The 20,789-nt window shown below is 32.1% G+C and overlaps 4 protein-coding genes across 4 annotated transcripts; 3 read left to right on the plus strand and 1 right to left on the minus strand.

Annotated features, from left to right (window-relative positions):
- The first annotated feature begins 214 nt into the window (after window positions 1–214).
- Window positions 215–3,303, plus strand: LOC104712212 (UDP-glycosyltransferase 76F1-like). Its single transcript, XM_010429058.3, has 2 exons — window positions 215–1,687; window positions 2,303–3,303. Exons 1-2 carry the CDS (start codon window positions 1,192–1,194, stop codon window positions 3,187–3,189), a joined length of 1,383 nt encoding a protein of 460 aa, XP_010427360.1. The 5' UTR covers window positions 215–1,191; the 3' UTR covers window positions 3,190–3,303.
- A 715-nt stretch (window positions 3,304–4,018) lies between these two features.
- Window positions 4,019–8,135, plus strand: LOC104712213 (UDP-glycosyltransferase 76F1). The gene is made up of 2 exons (XM_010429059.2): window positions 4,019–4,726; window positions 7,141–8,135. Exons 1-2 carry the CDS (start codon window positions 4,237–4,239, stop codon window positions 8,040–8,042), a joined length of 1,392 nt encoding a protein of 463 aa, XP_010427361.1. The 5' UTR covers window positions 4,019–4,236; the 3' UTR covers window positions 8,043–8,135.
- Window positions 8,136–12,972: 4,837 nt separating this feature from the next.
- On the plus strand, window positions 12,973–14,824 carry LOC104712214 (uncharacterized). Its single transcript, XM_010429060.3, has 2 exons — window positions 12,973–13,557; window positions 13,662–14,824. The coding sequence occupies exons 1-2, from the start codon at window positions 13,252–13,254 to the stop codon at window positions 14,676–14,678; spliced, it is 1,323 nt and encodes a 440-aa protein (XP_010427362.1). The 5' UTR covers window positions 12,973–13,251; the 3' UTR covers window positions 14,679–14,824.
- Window positions 14,825–15,183: 359 nt separating this feature from the next.
- LOC104712215 (transcription factor MYB25) lies at window positions 15,184–17,562 on the minus strand. The gene is made up of 2 exons (XM_010429061.3): window positions 16,845–17,562; window positions 15,184–16,336 (listed from the first exon to the last, which is right to left on the minus strand). Exons 1-2 carry the CDS (start codon window positions 17,161–17,163, stop codon window positions 15,405–15,407), a joined length of 1,251 nt encoding a protein of 416 aa, XP_010427363.1. The 5' UTR covers window positions 17,164–17,562; the 3' UTR covers window positions 15,184–15,404.
- Window positions 17,563–20,789: the final 3,227 nt, after the last annotated feature.

A 20,789-nucleotide genomic window follows, 5' to 3' on the forward strand; every position in this document is an offset into this window, starting at 1 on the left:
TCATCCACTGACTTGTTCATGGAAGAGCCTGTCGACAATCTTGACCTCACATGTACCAAGTTCTTCCAAGAAATTGGATCAAAGCTCTCAAGAATTCCCTGTCGACTAATTCTATCTCTGCTTTATATTTTTCTTGTTTTGGCATTGGGGAATGCCCTTCTATCTTGTAGTTTAAACAATGCTTGTAGAAACCTTATCTCTTTTGAGTAATGAATCGCAAGTTGAGTGACAAAAAAAAAAAAACAAGTACGAGGGAGTAATGTATTCTCTAAGCACTATTCACAACCTTTGGATATTTGTTTCTTAAAATTATAATGTTCGTGAGTTTGATTTAAATTCAGTTAATTTTATGATTACATTTAACAGTTTGTAGATGTGTAAATGGGTCAGTATTCGACTCGATCAATGGATTATATTATGTTGGTTTGAATATTTTGACTCTAACATTTATATTGACGGGTGGATCTCATGAATTCTGAAATTAAAAGGTCATCATATTATGATGATGAATTTTAAAAACTAAATAACAATTATGTTGATGATTATGTAAAAAATAATAATGGGGCCACTGGCTTATCTATTACAGTATTACACTGTTATGGGGTAACAATGCTCTGTCATATCTATTACAACCATGCTCACACTATCAGTCGGCAACTAGTTACATGAGCACCGCACAGCGTAGAGGCAGAGAGCATTGTTATCCCTACAAATTCTTTGGGTATTTCAAAATAGATTTTTATACTTATCTTCATATAGTTTCATTATTGTTTAAATAATAAAATAAAAATAATCTAACATGTTATAGTGTGCCATGTGTCAATAACCGTTTCTTATGGTTCTCATGTTTCTCAACTTCTCTCTTTTTTTATTATTACTTTTTAAAATAAAATTGGTGAGGATCCATGTGAAAGATATGGGCATGCTCTCTCAATGTGTCCTGTGCCAAATCAACCGTTGATGAAAGAAAAGAGAAAAAAGATAATAATAATAAAATTTTAACAACTGTCTTAGCTAGCTGCATGTGAGAAGAAAAATATGAGAGTTTAGTACGACGCTCGTTGATAGACAGTGACTTGAGAGAGCCTCTGTTTTGGCCAAAAGTGTTCAACAACAAAACCAATATATATCCTTGAAATCTCCCAAAATCTATATTTTGTTTTCTTAAAGATAAGAAGCAAAAAAAAAAAAATGGAAGAGAGGAAAGGGAGGAGAATAATCATGTTTCCTCTACCATTTACGGGTCACTTCAACCCGATGATCGAGCTTGCTGGAATATTCCACCACCGTGGCTTCTCCATCACAATCATCCACACTTCTTTCAACTTACCTGATCTTTCCCGACACCCACACTTCACTTTTCAAACCATCACTCACATAAAAGAAGGAGAAGAAGACCCTCTCTCTCAATCAGAGACCTCTTCGGGTAAGGACCTCGTCGTCCTCATTGGTCTCCTTAAACAATGCTACGCCGAGCCGTTTCGTCAGTCCCTTGCAGCGGAAGTAGGCGTAGGAGGAGAGACGGTGTGTTGTTTGGTCTCTGACGCTCTATGGGGGAGGAGCACGGAGGTTGTAGCGCAAGAGATAGGAGTTCATAGACTGGTGTTGAGGACAGGTGCTGCGGTATCGTTTTGTGTTTATACAGCTTTCCCACTCCTTATGGATAAGGGTTATCTCCCTATACAAGGTTAGTATACTACATACTACAATTATCGTTTCTTTCTTTTTTTTTTTTTGTTCTTTTCTTGTTAAGATTTTCCCCTTAAATCAAGTTACAGCAACGTTCGACTATACACTTATCTTTCAATATTTTCATATTTTTAATTATTTTAAATTGGTTCCCTTTTTTTCGTGTATCATTTTTCCCAAACACACATATCGGATTTTTTAGTAAACTGTAAGAGTCTATATATAAACACAATCGGAATAGCTGGTTCAAATTGACTGTAAGCTACGTACATATAGAAAATGACTAGATATAAAACAAGATCGAGTATGGACCATTTTTGTTTTAATAAGTGTATGGACCATATTGTTTGCTATTTACGAAACGGTAAATCATCAAGTCAATTCAGGTTTGCCTTCCTTTTTTATTACACCACTTGTCAAATTGTCACTTCTTTTATAAAATAACTAGGTAGTTGTAAATATATGATTGGTATTTTGGGATTCATGTTATTGGATTATGTAATCCAAAATTTTTGTCTCGTAGGATTAGTTTCCGTTTTAGTTTAGGCATAGAACCTTTTTTTGTTTGCAATATTAATAAAAGATTTTAGCCCACCACTATTCTTTTCTCCAGATTCTAGATTAGATGAGCTGGTGACAGAGCTTCCACCTTTGAAAGTGAAGGATCTCCCGGTAACAGTAATGAAAGAACCGGAGGACCTATACCGACTACTTAACGACATGCTGGAAGGAGCCAGGTTATCATCAGGAGTCATATGGAACACATTTGAAGATCTTGAAAGAGTCTCACTCTTGGATTGTAACAGCAAGTTACAAGTTCCCTTCTTCCCAATCGGACCGTTTCACAAATATAGTGACGATCTTCCACCAAAAACAAAGAACAAGGACGACGATGAAATAACTGATTGGCTCAACAAGCAAGAACCGCAGTCTGTGGTCTATGCAAGTTTTGGAAGCCTTGCAGCTATAGACGAGAAAGAGTTTATCGAGATTGCTTTGGGTCTTAAAAATAGCAAACGACCATTTTTGTGGGTGGTTAGGCAATGTATGGTCCGAGGGACCGAGTGGCTTGAGTCATTGCCTTATGGGTTTTTGGAAAATATTGGTCAAACGGGAAAAATTGTGAAATGGGTTAATCAACTAGAGGTATTGGCTCATCCTGCGGTTGGAGCGTTTTGGACGCATTGTGGATGGAACTCAACACTAGAGAGCATATGTGAAGGTGTTCCAATGATTTGTACGCCGTGTTTCTCGGATCAGCATCTGAACGCCAGGTACATCGCTGATGTATGGCGAGTAGGGATGGTGTTAGAAAGAAGTAAGATGGAAAGGAAGGAGATTGAGAAGGTAATAACAAGTGTAATGATGGAGAAGGGAGATGGATTGAGAGAGAGGTGTTTGAAGTTGAAAGAGAGAGCTAATTTTTCCTTAAGCAAAGATGGGTCTTCTTCCAAGTATCTTGACAAACTTGTGAGTCATGTCCTGTCTTTTGATTCTTAAATATGCTCTTGCAAGTTAGAAAAACTACAAAAGGCCAATGTACTCGGAGCACTCTTCAAACCTTTTGGATGATGTTGTATTTCTTATAATAATAATGTTCGCCGTTTGGGATTATCATAACAGTTGTACGTGTCTAAATGGATCAATATTCCAGCCCAGTCAATAAATGATACACTATTAGGTTGATCAATCCAATGAAAATTTTGACCCTAATAACAGGTTGATAGTTATATGATGTTGATTGGTGAGTCAAATAATTGCATAATCAACCAATCTATTACAACTACTGTATGGTCATATATACTACAAGGCGGCGATTGCATAGAAGACACGTAGGTTGTATGTTCAACGTTCTTTTTTTAAAGATACTATATGTTGGTAGTTATATTAATCCCTTAAGCTATTTATTGTTATTCGCAAAAAAAAAAAAAAAAAAAAAAATCATTCTGTATATAATCAATTATAAATCATAGAGAAGCGTTTCATATTTCGGTCGTTTAAAAATTAATAATGATTTGCAAAGCATAACCGACATTAAAACCAAACAAATTTAGGAACAAGGGAAATCATCATCAACTTTAACTTGACTAGTTGACTGCCATAGTGTTAGGGAGAAAGTACGACCTAGAATGACCAAAAAGGCATTGATATGCAAAATTTTGTTGAGTTGTATAGTTACAATTAACTCTTCTAAATGGATAAATATCCAACTCGATCGATGAATCATAATAGGTTGGTTGAATATCCTAAAACTCATGAGTTGAAGGATCCAATAATAAAAGGTTGATAATAATACACGTACTATGATGATGAATCTAATAAGAGACACAAATAACATTTATTTTATTTTATTTTTAACTTTTGAAAATAATTGGTGGGTCAAATGTGTCATCCCATAGGTCAATCCATTACTATATATATAACCATGATACCGGGCCTTGACTAGTTTGCGTATAGTTTAAAACCACTCAAAACCTACAAAAAATCAAATAAACCCTCAAATCTCTAATTACAAAAAAAAAATAAGAAAAAGGTTACGAAGAAAAAATGGAAGAAGGAAAAGGTAGGAAAATAATAATGTTCCCTTTACCGTTTGTAGGACACTTCAACCCAATGATCCATCTCGCCAGAATATTCCACCATCGTGGCTTCTCCGTCACGATCCTCCACACTTCCTTCAACTTCCCCGAACCTTCTCACTACCCACTCTTCACCTTTCAAGCCATCCCTCACAACAACGCAGGAGGAGAGGACCCTATGACTCAACCAGATGCTTCCAGTATGGACCTCGTCGCCTTCATTCGTCTGCTAAGACAAACTTACGCGGAGCCTTTTCGCCAGTCTCTGGCGGCGGAAGTAGGCAGGGGAGAGACAGTGTGTTGTTTGGTCTACGACGCTGTTTGGGTGAGGAACACGGAGGTTGCAGCGGAAGAGTTAGGAATTCGTAGGATGGTGTTGATCACACAAGGAGTGGCGTCGTTTTGTGCTTTTGCTGCTCTACCTCTTCTTAGAGATAAGAATTATCTTCCTATTCAAGGTAGTACAAACGTGTTATTCTTTACATTTTTTTTTCTAAATATACAAAATTATTTTCAAATTTCGACTTTATTTATTCTAAACGATTATTTTTTTGTGTATATTCAACTCCTTTATATTAATTAAGAGAAATAAATCCAACTTGCTTAGATTAAAGATAAAACATTTCTGCTTACATAAGCCATTGATATTTTTTCTTCTTTTACATATTATTTAACTCTACAAGTTGATATATCTTTTTTATTTACATACTAGATAGCACGGATTGAAATTTCTTTTATTTATATTATAATTTTAGAATAAAATATAATTTTTCTTTTATTTATATTATAATTTTAGAATAAAATATAATTTATATGATTGTTTTTAAAAGTTTTTCTGGATAAAACATTATGCAATAAAATCATATACTAAATATGATGGCTTGAAAAAACACTTATTTTGTAAGTTTTATATTGTTAATTTGTAATTTTATGTATGAGAAATGGTTATGTTTGTTGTTTGTTATTATTTTAATTTTTGAACATGTTTGGTGAAAGTGTTTTAAAATGACCTATGCTTAGGTAAGATTTTATTTTCAACTGGACAATAAGATATCGAAAATCACGATTAAATGTGATAAATTGCCAAGAATTTATTCCTTTTTACGCTTGACAATATATTTTTATGCCTAACAGTATATATTTTGTAAAATATATGGAATACTAAATATTTTATTTTGGAAATTGTATCAACCATTGGAATATTCTCTTTAAAAAGATTCTTTGGAATATTCTTAACTGTATTCATATAGCCCACAGATTGACCAAATTAATCTCTAATCTTTTTTTTTTTAACCAATTTATATTTAATTTATAACCTATTTTGTAACCAACTTATAAAAATTATATAGTCTACCAAAAAATGTTGTGTACTTCCGTTTTATTATATAGAGGATACTTGATTTTTTAAAATTCTTACATATTATAGTGACATATTATTGATATTGCTATAACAAACCAATTTAGAGTGTTTATAGTTTCTAACTTTAATATCAAGTTTCAATATTTTAAAAATATTTCAAAATAAATTATTAAAAGTTTATTATATTATATAAAATTATAAAATTCAACAAAAAAAGTATAAAATTGAATTTAAATATTCAAATTTTGATCCATTACTCAGTAAAATTTTTAATTCAATAGATATTATTTTTAAAGAATAATATTAATTAAACTTGAATATTTTATAGATTGAATCATTTATATTTGTTTTTAAAAATTCAACCTATGGTATATCCAGAAATAAAACTATTTTCTAGTTATAATAAATAATATGATAATTTATTTGTTTCACAAAATAGACTCATATATAAAAATGAGAGGTGAAGTATAATGATAATTAACAAATTAATATGTTAAGTTAGATATCAAAGGATTTGATTTGATGAATAATTTAATAAAAAAAATTAATATGGTAAGTTAGATGATATCTAATGACTCTTTAGAATATTTTCTTTAAGATTTTTGGAAATAATAAATCCAGACTATACAAATAATATAAAACTTAACTTATAACCTATTTGTAACCAACTTATTAAAATTATATAGTCTACAAAACAATGTTGTGTATTTCTGTTTTATTATATAGGGATAAATTATTTAAAGTTTCTTATATTATATAAAATTATAAAATTCAACAAAAAAATGTATAAAATTGAATTTAAATATTCAAATTTTGACCCATTACTCAGTAAAATTTTTAATTCAATATATATTATTTTTAAAGAATAATATTAATTAAATTTGAATATTTTATAGATTGAATCATTTATATTTGTTTTTAAAAATTCAACCTATGGTATATCCAGAAATAAAACTATTTTTAATTATAATTAATAATATGATAATTTATTTGTTTCACAAAATAGACTCATATATAAAAATGAGAGGTGAAGTATAATGATAATTAACAGATTAATATGTTAAGTTAGATATCAAAAAATTTTATTTGATGAATAATTTCATAAAAGAAGTTAATATGGTAAGTTAGATGATATCTAATGATTATTTAGAATATTTTCTTTAAGATTTTTGGAAATAATAAATCCAGACTATAGAAATAATATAAAACTTAATTTATAATTTATTTGTAACCAACTTATTAAAATTATATAGTATACAAAACAATGTTGTGTAGTTCCGTTTTATTATATAGGGGATTCATGTTAATTATTTTTAAGTTCTATTCAGTTTAATAATTAGATAATCCTATATATATATATATATATATATATATATATCTTTATGAGAACGTGTTATTCTATTAACCAACAATTTTAACAGGTGATGCGGAAACATTTATTGGAGCATTGATTTATGATACAATTATTATTTTTTTTTTGATAAAAGTGTGACACAATATTTTGTTTACTAGCTTCTAGATTAGATGAGCTAGTGACAGAGGTTCCACCATTGAAAGTGAAGGATCTTCCGGTCATGGAAACGAATGAGCCGGAGGAATTCTATCTGATAGCTACCGACATGGTGAAAGGAGCCAATTCTTCTTCAGGAGTCATATGTAACACATTCGAAGATCTTGAAAGACTCTCACTCATGGATATTAGCAGCAAGTCTCAAGCTCCCATATTCCCGATTGGACCGTTTCACAAACATAGCGACAATCTCCAACCGATGATGAAGAACATAGAAGACCATGTAACAACCAATTGGCTCAATAAGCAAGAGCCACAGTCTGTGATCTATGTGAGTTTTGGAAGCCTTGCAGATATAGAGGAGAAGGAGTTTCTCGAGATTGCATGGGGTCTAAGAAACAGCGAACGGCCATTCTTGTGGGTGGTTAGACCTGGATTTGTCCGAGGGACCGAGTGGCTGGAGGCGTTACCTAGTGGGTTTGTGGAAAACATTGGCGAGAAGGGAAAATTTGTGAAATGGGTGAATCAATTAGAAGTATTGGCGCATACTGCAGTTGGAGCGTTTTGGACGCATTGTGGATGGAACTCTACATTAGAGAGCATATGTGAAGGTGTGCCAATGATATGTACACCGTGTTTCACAGACCAGTTTGTGAACGCGAGGTACATTGTTGACGTATGGCGAATCGGGATTGAGTTAGAGAGAACGAAGATGGATAGGAAGGAGATTGAGAGGGTGTTACGGAGTGTAATATTAAAGGAAGGAGATGGAATTAGAGAGATGTGTTCGGAGGTGAAAGAGAGAGCTAATGTTTGCTTACGTAAAGATGGGTCTTCTTCCAAGTATTTAGACAAACTTGTGAATCATGTTCTGTCTTTTGATTCTTATGCTTTGACAAGTTAGAAAAGCTACGTAAGAACAACGTTTTAAACACTCTTCAAACCTTTGGATGTTGTGTTTTATAATTCTGATAAAGAGTAATATTGTTGGTTGTTACTTGTTAGGGTTCTATATTACTCTTCATGCTTATGAGTTATGAAAGAAAATATGGATAATGGACCATTATATCTAGCTAGGGAAGGGAAACATAGTCAAGAACTCAAGATAAACCGAAAACCAAAGTCGACGTGAATTTTTATATTTTTCTTTTTCTAAACTGAATACCAATCATTCAGCCGAAAACCGCAACTATGAAATCGAAAGAGATATATCTCTAAGAAAAATAAAGATAGGTCTTCATGTTCCTCATATTTCGTGTACATTAATAGATTCATATATACACAATACATTATACATAGTAAGAGTAATAATGGTAAATGGAGTTGTCGTTTTCGTATACCTTCCTATATATGTGGCCATTTCTATGTGTATCAGTGTTTTTATCGTAACATAAGTGAAATGTAAAGAGAACGTGAAGTCTGTTTGTACCGAGAAAATAACTAATTTTAAACTCAAGTGCAGTTTTAATTAAGGAAAAATGCATATACAAGTTCTAAAAAAATATGAAACTAACTGGAGTATTTTACTCCATAATGGAAACTTAAGATATTATATGTTGTTGATGTAATATCTAATTTTCAGTACTAATTTGAATTTTTTATTGTTTTCTTACAGTATAATTTTCTTTTATGTATAGCTAATTGAACAAAAATATTGGATACTTCAGGTTTATTATATGAAGGCCGATTCGGCGCCGGACAAAACACGTGAGAGAAAGACAAAATCCACGTGCGAAAGAAAGCAACCTTTGTTTGTTATGGCCTTATGGGCGATAATGTTCTAGGGGAACACATCAGTTCCTGCGCTCGTCTCAGCTCCATCAAACCATCCGCAATCAGCGAAACAATGGTCGGAACTTTTGGTTTTTTTCTTCCTCTAATCAGTTATTATTTCTCTTATCTGAACTTTCAGAATTTGAGGTTGCCCAAGAAAAAGAAAAAACAAAAAAAGAACTTTCAGAATTTGAGTGCTCAACTTTAATAGTGATTCACATTTATCTCGAATTTTAACTGTGCTTTATATATATACTTTCATGATAATGGTAGTAGCAAATTAGCCTAACTTTTATTTGGTTGTTGAACATGTTAATCATATAATTTCTTTAACCGAAAAAGTGTAATCATACGTTTTTAATGATATAAACCCCACGATAAGACAGTCTAATTCCTTCTTTTTCTTTCTGGTCTGTGGACCTAAGCATTTTACTCAGCAAAAGGAAGTATGTTCTAGAATGTTTCGGTTATAAATCAAATCTTATTTATTTCGTATTAAACCTAATTTAGTTTAAAGACTATTTTTTTTTTGAACAAAGAGTTTAAAGACTATAAGGTGACTGATTATCACATCAAACTTTTTTTACTGTAGATTAGTTCCTAAACTTATATATTTTCCTATCACATTACCTAACTTTACTAATGATGTTCATTAGTTTTATATTTTTTTACTAGCTTCAAGTATGTTCTTATTTCTTATTTCTCAACCAAACACATTGAAATGAGGGTTGTGGTTAAAAAGATAACCAATGATAAAACTTACTAATTCATGATTTGATGTATCCAATGTATGTGGTTATGATGTTCATCATAATCTTTGTTGAAAACTGTCAACTAATTAATTTTTTTTAATTAAAAGTCATTCACTATATCAAATACATCGTTGGGAAATTATTTTTTCAATTCAACTAATTTTCTATTATTATCTAGACAAGCATTGCGAATTAGAACCTAGTATGAACTAGTACACAAGAAGACTGCAAAGGAATATACAATATTCAACTAAAACTAGGTTCAGACCCGCACATACGTGCGGGGTTATGTTTATAAACTAATTTATTTTAGTAGTCATAATCAAACTCATACTAATTGAAATTAAGTTTGATTTTTTTGGTTTAGTTTATTAATGTTTGAAAATTTAAAATAATAATAGGTTCACCAATATTTTAAAATTCGGAACAACATAATGGTTGGACTGTTAACAAACTAAATCAGATAAATGATTGGTTAGATTCTATTAAATTAGTGAACTATCAAATCAAATATATAACCGCTAACAACGATGAAAACCCGTTTGAGACAAATACAAATATTTAGGGATGGACGTAATTCTCTTTCCGTTTTATCATGTTCCATCATGTCCTACACCCGTTCTCAAATTTCCGTTACATAAAATAAAACATTCTCAATATTGGACCAATTTGTATTTTCGATCAAAAATATAAGAATGTATATTTTATAGTTAATATAATTTTCTAAAATATTGGAAGAGTTAATCATTTATTTCTTTAGTAATTGTTACCATTTTTTTAGGGAAGTTTACTTATGAAAGAGTTAATCATTTATTTCTTTTATAATTGTTACCATTGGTTTATTTATTTTTTTAGTTTAATTATGTAGGCAAGTTGGTCTGTTTGGCAACATGGATATATGTCATGTTTTTTTGTTTTTTTTTATCCCTAAGTGTACTCCCCAATTAATAGTATAGATGTGATCATGTTTTGATACTTAAAAAGTTAAAATCAATCTGTTTTTCTTTCCATAAATAAAAACTATAATATCATGATCTCCAAGCTGAGCGAGAGGCTAACTATTTGTGTATGTGTCTTGCGATATGTGTGGAATTTGTGGTATGTCTATTGATTGTGCAAGCTATTCAAAAGATAACCAAATGTTTTGAAAACGAATACTACAGTGTTGGGGAGAAAGTACAACAAAGCATACTCAAAGCTCTTGATGCATGTCAATTGGTTGATGTGACTACTAATAAATCTCTCTTCCTTACTTAAATTGGTAGTTTAACTGGAAAAATTAATAGATCTTTGTAAATGAGAATATAAGTTTATACTGTACTAGAAATTAAACTAGGGGGCCTAGGGGTATAATTTTACATAGTAGAAATTAAAGGATATATATAACATGTTCATTAAATAGTTTTAATATTTTCTGTTCTCCTCTGTTTTCTCTTATTTCTCCTAATCAGCTAATCAGTGCTACGAGACGCATTTGCTAAATATAAACCACCTTCATGGAGCCATTGACCAAAAGTCTTCCCAAACAATTACTATTTCAACATATACTATTATAATGCAGTCACATATAGTTTTTTTAGACATTGAACTATCTATAGTAACAACCTTACCTGTAAGAATCTTTATAATATCAGGTCTAGATTTGGTTTGGTATTTTCCATATTTGTTCTGATATCATGAACTGATCTTTATTCTTCTACTCATGAGTTATGCAGACAAATTGCATATCGGCAAAAAAAGATTCCCAACAGCGTGCATGTCATGATTGAATATTATTTATTCAACAATCATAATCATATAAATTTTAATAATGCGAGATACATTGCTCTTGTGGAGAAATCACAAATATTGTTAAGATCGTAATATATATAGATTGAACTCACTTGATGAATGATGAAGGCAACTAACTCATAAACACACACACACATGCATTCATGTATAGAAAAATATTTGATTTCTTAATTTGTAACCGTAACGGCAAGCAAATCAAAATTTAAGGGGAATATATTAGTAGTCGGTCTGATGCTACGGCGTCAGCCACGTTCGGCCGACAATTCATTTCCCAAACAAAGTGTCGTCTCTTCGTTATCCACTTCTCGTCGTTTTTTTTACAAATACGTTTTTTCTTTGGTTAATTCACAAATACTTAATGATACTAAATTATAAATATATATCTTTGACGACTTAGAAGTCACGCCCCCCGTGTATCTCAATAAATTATCACACATCTCTTAGGGAATACAATTTGCAAGTTTATAAGATACTTCGTGTCACGTTATCGCTATCTCATTAGGAGTAACTTAAAGCAAGACTTTAACAATATAAAGACGTTATTTTTCTTTTACATGCTCAAATATTATGTTTATAAATGTTTAATATTAACCGTTTAATAGAAAAATCTTAAATGTAAACGTTAAACAGAAGTGAACGTATTCGTTCTTGAATGAATACTAAAACATAGTTTACTGTAAACATGCAGTGTATGCTAACAGTAAAGTTATCCATCGTAAAAATCGTAGCTTTATTATTATAATTTTTTGGCTTATGTCATTTGCAAGACTGATTATAATTTAAATTAAACCGATATTCATTGAACCTTATGCAACATTGAATAAGAAAAACATTGCACTTAGAAGTCAAAAGATGAAACGGAAACAAAGAGACGCATGATCTTGTCAAATTAAGATTTATAAAAGTTTACTTTTAACAAAGAAATATACTATTATGAGCCGGTTTATGCTAAAGCAACTCAAAAGTGAATAAATATTTCACATTGACTTTTTTTTTGTGGATTAATATAAATGCACCAACTAAAACAATATCGTTTTTTATTTTTTTTTTATTTTTCTTCTTAACATTGAGACAACATAAGAGAAGCATTGTTGATTCAATTTTCCCATCTGAAAAAAAAATGAAAAAGAAGGAAAACAACCATTGATTCTTTATTTTTTAAATATACCTTAGTTTTTAGTTTTTACGATTCAATCTGCGTTCAGAGCGGCGCCGTATATTGAATACGACTATTAATAAAAACATTATTCAAATCAACTGCACCAATGGAGACAAAGTTCTCTTTTACCAATTAAAAGCCTATTAGTACATTTTAGTATTTTACGTTTATTTTTTAATTCGAGAATACATTGTTAAGCTGAAAGGACAAAGCTCAAATGTATTTCTTCATTCACGACAAAAGAGAACATGTATTTCTCTTACTTTAGAGGAAATTATAAATTATTTCTATACTTTATTTAATACATTATACTAGTATTCAATAGTTATTCGATAGATCAAAGGGAGACATGAAGCGTGCGAACACGACAATACACAAATAGTATCAAATCGGCTTCGGTCGGTTGGGCATCTCGTTTACTCTCTCTCTCTCTTTCTCTAATATATTTTCATATATATAAATCGCCAACCCATAAGCTTATGTTATTCAATCTCTCATAACATATATATATATAGAACCCTTTTCATCTCCCCAATATATTGTAACCAAAGAAAGAAAAAAGTTTCGATTACTTATCTTTTTCCGGTAATCACATCTTTGATCGATTAATTCAAGGTTTGCTAGAGAAGAGTGATAAAATGAGGACGCTTTGCCCTAATTTCGATAGAGAAGACGGTCTAGAGACGGTTTTGGAAGTTCCGATGCCGGAGGAGTTGTTCTGTTCCGAGAACAATAAGAGCGGCGCTTGGCGTAGCGTCAAGTCTAGTTTGCTCCGGTCACCTCCGGATAACAGTAGTAGCCTCGCCACACTTTTTGGTGGCCGTGACGCTCAGATTCAGATGCTTCTTGGAATCGTCGGAGCTCCGTCAATCCCTCTCCCTGTTTCTTCCGATCTCGACGAGATTGATCATCCCATCTCCAAACTCATCAAAAACCAATCTATTGTAAGTAAATATATACTCGGTCAAATCGATTCAACTATAATCGCAGATTTACTTGAGGGACAAGTTTCTGATATTGCGTTTGCTCTGTTTTTGGGTATTAATAGGAATCAGCCATGGCGAAGTACATAGTAAAGCAATACACAGCAGCGGCTGGAGGAGAGATGTCACTGGCCGCGGTGGAGAGCATGTACGCGATGGGAAAAGTGAAGATGGGAGTGACTGAGTTTTGTGCAGCGAAAACCCTAATCGGGAAGAGGAAGAAGAAGATGGTGAGGATAAGAAACGTTAACAACAACGGAAACGGAGGAGGAGAGATGGGAGGTTTCGTATTATGGAAGAAAGGTATGAGTCAATGGAGTCTAGAGCTTGTGGTTTCGGGTTGTAAAGTTAGTGCCGGTTGTGATGGTAACGTGGCTTGGAGACAAAGCCCTTGGCTCGCACATTCTCATGCCTCTAATGAACCTTCTGGACCTCTCAGAAGGTTTCTCCAAGGTCTTGATCCTAAAACCACAGCAAATTTGTTCGCTGGATCAGTTTGCGTAGGTGAGAAGGCGGTTAACGACGAAGAATGCTTCGTCCTTAAGCTCGAAACACAGCCTTCAGGACTTAAATCTAGAAGCAAAAGTGGTATGGAGACGGTGAAGCATACGGTGTGGGGATGTTTTAGCCAAAGAACAGGACTTTTGGTCCAACTAGAGGATACTTATCTGGTACGGATCAAGACAGGTCCGGAAGAAGAAGATGTGGTCTTCTGGGAAACAACGTCTGAGACATTGATCCAAGACTATAAGAGCGTTGACGGGATTCAGATAGCTCACAGAGGAAGAACACGTGTCTCATTGTTGAGACTTGACGAGAGCTTAGAGAGCCATTCAAAGACTACAATGGAAGAGAGTTGGGAGATTGAAGAAGTTGGTTTTAATGTGAAGGGTTTGTCTTCAGATTTCTTCTTGCCTCCAGGTGACTTGCATATCAAGGAAGAAGAAGAGGAAGAATGTGGGTTTAGTTTCGGGGATTATAGCAGTCCTATGATCCTTCCATTGAAGGTTAGTACAGCTTCGTGGAAACTAAAGTCCTCTAAAGTCACAGCTATTGAAGATTTTGGTGAATTTGAGGGATAAAAAGATGAAGACGTTTCAAAACATATTTTAAAAAATTGTAAATTGATCTTCATTTTTTTTTTTGTTTTGTAAATATTTTGAAAGATATGGAGAAAAGTGCTTGTAAATAACATTATAAAGAATATAACAAGCAAGCCTTTTTCCTTCTTCTCTCTTGTTTATGTAGTTCTACATTTGTCCTCTTTATCCAGCCTCTTCTTGTGTTCTGTTTATAAAAACAGAGTAACAGCAACAAAAAAAAAAACAGAGTAACAACAACCCTAAACCGAATTTAACCGCAAACCAAAGTCTAAGACTCTTAAGTCATGAGACTCCATGGGCCTAAGCCCAACTTCACACGCATTTAACCTAAACCGAATTTAACCGGTTAGCTATTTAAAGTTCCTCAACCAAGAACCATAATATCACATTAAGACATTGAAAGAACACTTGAACGATTGTTACAAAAACATATAAACGAAGCCACTAATTTAACTTTTCAGTTTTTCTAATCTGACAACCAGCGTTTGAAAGAAAATGATTTGGGATTCTTATTCTTATATATAAGAGGACATGGATTTGACTATGTTTAGTCTCCCCTTTCAACGGAATCCGAATCAAAATGTGAGAAACAACCTCGAATCATCATGAAGATCATCATCTACATATGCATTAAAGCGCAAAGAATTGGGACAAAAAAAAAAGTTGGGGCAGGGATGATGATTCTCAAGCCCTACATTTTGAGTTTCAGCTTCTTGCACAGAAGAAATCTTGTCTAGGCACCATTCCAGTAAACTTGATTCGAGGGTCATTATAGTTGCAATTATCAATCTTCAAACTCTGTTCTGCTTCTCTGACAACTGCATTGTCAAGACCACTCTTTATCCACGCAATGTTGTTCAAATCTGTTGCTATAGATATCAGTTCTTGGTTAAAAACTGCACAAGGCTCTTCGTAATCCACAAACTCCGGTCCCAACACCGAGTTACGTGAGTACTTAGTTTCAGCTGGATTTGTAGTAGAGCAACCGCGACCACATTTTGAAGGGACATGAGGTTCATCGTAAAGAGATTGTAGAAATTTACCTGCCAATGAATCAGGTTTAGCCGCTTGAATCAAGAGTCCTTCGCATGGAACTATGTTTTGGTCCCTGTATCCATTTCTTTGGCTGGTTGGGTTATAGACACTGAACGCACCAACTCGAGCCACAGGGCGAAACACGTTACTACTCTCTATTGGAACGTTACTCTCTACTAGTGGAGCTTTAACGTTACTCTCTACTGGTGGAGCTTGAACGTCACTCGCTACTGGTGGAGCTTGAACGTCACTCTCTACTGGTGGAGCAGCTTGTTCTTGATGAGGTTCATTAGCTGCATCTTCCATTATAACATCACTCACTTGTGGAGGCTTTGGTGGCGAATTGATATCTTCTTGAGGCAACTGTTGTTTTGAGGATGGATTAGACACTTCGTCGAGGTTCTCGTTCTTGACGTAAGCAGTGGTAACTGAATTAGCTATCCATTGACCATTGTTCCAAAGATCAGCGTATTTACGTCTAAGGGTTGAGTTCCAGTGGTTCTTGATGGCGTTATCTGTTCTCCCGGTTAACATTTTGGCAATCACCGCCCATTTGTTTCCGTGAATCGCGTGAGCTGATATTATCATACGATCTTCCTCATCTACAAGCACAACAAACAGAAAGAAAACAAAAACAGAATCAATCTCAAAAGCCAAACTCAAAAGAATCCAAAAGTACATAACAACAATAAAGTTCATTCTTAAGTTACATGCTATGGATTCATGTAACAATGAAATTGGTTCTGAGAATAGTTAACAGAAACTATCTATCTCTGTGACATGATAAACTGTTATCCAATGTAATCGACAGAGCAGAAAAATATAAACTTCAAGATTCAGAACATTTTCAACGAATTGCATCAGAATATCATATCAATACATCAAACATCTCACTTCACAAAATTGTAACACTTAAGAACACAAAAAGTTTCAAAACTAGGAAGATTCAGTAATACACCACACAATTCAAAAGTCATATGAACACGAAAACAAACCACTCAAAAGGATTTTGGATGACGATCGAGAAATCACTCACGAACATATCAGAATGAAACAGAAACCCAAAAAGAAAGAATCAGACTTTAGATGTAAAGAAATCGAAGGGGTTACCAGAGAAAGGTTTACGCTTGAGAGAAGGGTCAAGCTGATTACACCAACGCAAACGACAAGATTTACCAGAACGACCAGGGATACCACGAGCGATCAAACTCCAATTCCTAGCACCTAACTTAATCACAAGCTTAGTGAGCACAGCGTCTTCCTCCGTAGACCAAGGTCCTTTCACTTTACTCTTAACCCTTCCTCCACCGCCGCCGTAACCACCGCTTGAATCTCCAGCAGCTAACTCAGCTAGCTCCGCCTCAATCGCCTCACTGATTCCTTCATCGGAATCTGTAAATGGTAAAGGTAACGGCTCCGATCGATCCATTTTACACCAAAGTTTCAATTTTTTTTTCGCCAAATTAAAAAAAAAAAATGGTTTTGGTTATTTTTGGTTTGTACTACCAGCTTTCCTAACTGCAAAAGCTTAGTGGGGAGGTTTCAATAAGAGGAAAAAGACTTCATGTTCTTTTCGGGTTCGGTTTTTTTTTGTTATTTTACTATCCTACCCCTCTCTTTCTGGGGTTCGTTTTTTTCCTCTTCTGTTCTTTAAATTACCGATCTACCCTTCTCTTTCATTGAATGTTGCCCCTACTTTTTTTCTGTAACGCCGAGTCTGTTATGACTCATTAATTAATTAATAATTAATTTCACTTTTTTTCTTCCTCTTTCCCCCCACCACTGTTTTCAGAATTTAACTGGAAGAAGAAAAAGTTTGACTAAAACTACTTCCACGAAATTACTTGAGAGTAAGCTTTAGGAAAAAAAATGGCTAGCTACATGAAGTATTGGTGAATACATGGTCACACATGCCAAATATATTATTGTATATTCAACTACACAAAGTATATGTATTACATGACCATATGCATGAACTATATGACGTTATGCGGTCAACATTATAGACATATAATCCAGTACACCGGTCAATTGACTCCAGCAAAGACCGGTGTTGACTCCGGCGTTGACCAACACTTAAAAAGAAAATTCTAAATTAAAAAAAAAACATTATAGTAAATTATTTATGGGTTTTCATGATTAAAAGACATTTTCTATTCAATATCCAAATATTTTTTATATATCTCTAATATATTCATTCTTATAATTAATTACTTTTTATTTTTCAAAGCTAAAGTAAATAGTTAAATAAAAATCATTTATAATTATTTTCAAGATATAAAAAATTCATTCATAATAATCTTCAAGATATAAAATCATTTATAATTATGTTCAAGATATAAAAAAAATTTATAATTATTTTCAAGATATATATATATATATATATATATATATATATATCTCTCATTATCAGATTATTTAATTACTACAAAATCAATAAAATCAAATTCAACTACTTTCATTAGAAAATAATATGCAAAAGATTGAGTATATGACTCTTTACTCTAAATTTTGCATGGTAATTGTTATAAAAAAATTAGACACTCTTTACTTTAAAATTTACATACTCAAAATAACATATAAACAATAAAAAATTAACAATATTTACTTTTAACATATGAACATTTTCATTTTTATTCTCTTTTACACAATTACAATATGTTAAATTAATTTTTAGAAATTGTTTTTTTAAGGTTTGGGTTCTCTATATTACATTTAGGATATATTTAGGAAATATATTAAAAATTACTTTAGATAGTGAATTAACATATAAACAACAACAAAAAAATTCAAAATATTTACTTTTAACATATGAACATTTTCATTTTTACCCTCTTTTGCACAAATACAATATGTTAAATTAATTTTTAGAAATTTTTTTAAGGTTTGAGTTCTCTATTTTACATTTAAGATATATTTTTGAAATATATATAAAATATTTAGATATTGAATAGAATATTTTTTAATTAATAAACCATAAATGATTTAATATAATAACTTCTTATTTTTTATTTTTAATTTTAGAAATTTTTTTTTGGCCAACACCGGAGTCAACACCGGTTTTCACCGGAATTAATCAATCAGTGTACCAGATTGTATGTCTATGGTGTTGAACACATGACGTCATATAGTTCATGCATGTGGCCATATAATACATATACTTTGTGTAGTTGAGTATACAATAATATAGTTGGTATGTGTGACCATGTATTCAACTATACTTCATGTAGCTAGCCATCTTTTTTCCTAAGCTTTATGTAATTCAAAAAAATTATTGCGTAGGTGTGGTGGTTTGTAAGTGATAAACATAAAATTAATTTAAGTTAGAAAAGATATAAATGGTTTTGAAAAAAAAAATGGAAAAAATGAAAAAAAAATCTATGCTAAATTAAAAAGATATTAGCGTGTGGATTTAAAGATGATCTGACCTTTTAAGTTAGTAAGGAAAACACGTTGTTGGTGGTTTAAGTGTTGAATCTAGCTGAAAGACTGAAAGTGATTGATATACTATATGAACAATTCAATGTTGTGTATTTTTAATGATCATTTATCAATTACTAGATGATCATGCTTTTAGAACGCGCTCAAGTGCCATAATATAATCATCTGATTGAGCATTTGAGCTTTGATATCTCTTATAGTCAACGAGATGTTGTAAGAGTATATAGTTCTAATTGGTAACCACGTCTAAAAGAGGCGGTTAAAAAAATTTTAGCGGTTGTAGAGAAGGTGGTTAACAAAAAAGCGATTAAAAATAGCTGATGGAAAATATCGTACTGTAAAAGAAACCGGTTGAGTATTTAGCTTGATTGGTAACATTGTAGCGGTTGAATAGTATAAGTAATAATAAATTATAAAAATTGATATTTGTTTAGTTAAAAGATGAAAAAATGGAATAATAATTTCTTATCTAATTCATAATATAAAATATTAATATATTTAAATGATATTAAGGAAATTATCAAATGTGATATAAACAAAATTATCAAATGTTTAATTTTTAATCTTTATTATATGATATTAAAAAATCATAATCTCTAATAAAAAAAAGCAAGTTACTATTCAAATAATAATCTTGACTTAATATGTGTTGCTATTTCTTCTCAATATGTTTTTTTTTTAGAAAAGTTAATAAGTCAAAAAGCAAAAACATATAAAATTATAAACTATGCAAACTTTGTGGACAAAAAAACTGTGCAACCTCTTTATAATACAAAAAAAGGTTCTAATGCAAATTTGATTTTTGTTAGTAGTTAGAATTGGTATTTGCAACCACCAAAAAGAGATTTTAACCATATTTTTCAACCGTTTGCTCTAACCATGATATTCAACCGCTTTCTTCTAACGATTTATTGATTGGTGATCATTAAAGCGGTTCGTTTGCAAACGAGCTGTTTAGTTGCTTCCAGACCCTATATCTGATTGGATTTTCAAAATCGAATAACGCTTTGAAGTTTTCCCAGCTTTGATTTGATGAAAATATATTATAGGCCTATTATAATAAAGTCAAAATACACTTAAACGAGCCAAGGCTCAAATAGGGGGTTTGGGCTTTGCTAATATAATACTGTTTTAAACTTGTTTGGTGTTGTAGCAATTGAAGATTGATTAAACTGATGGGAACATTTGATTAAAAATTTAAAACGTACTGATCAAAGATGCTTATTTGGAGTTTTGGACTTCATTGTGTGTATGCACTGATCTCTCTTCTTCATATTCTATACTTATTTCTGTTTCCACCAGTGTCATGCCTCTATATTCTGTTAACTTTGGCTTTTTGAGTCTCTCAATTTTCTGCTAATTTATTTTTCCAACATTGATTTATGCATATTGTGACGCGTTCTTGCATTGCATGTCCATTATATGTTATTGTTCTTGGTCTTTTTTTAAAGACACTTGAACCGATAAAAATTAGCATTAGCAGTCAAACTATATATGGATATCCTGTCTATTCTTCCTTACGCTCTACGTCATTATCTTCATCAAACACTCTATACTAAATTGCTTCACCACTTTAAATTTTAAATCCTTAATCATAATAAATCAGTCTTCCAA

This window comes from Camelina sativa, chromosome 9, assembly GCF_030686135.1.
Source record: "Camelina sativa cultivar CO46 ecotype springtype chromosome 9, ASM3068613v1".
Taxonomy (NCBI): domain Eukaryota; kingdom Viridiplantae; phylum Streptophyta; class Magnoliopsida; order Brassicales; family Brassicaceae; genus Camelina; species Camelina sativa.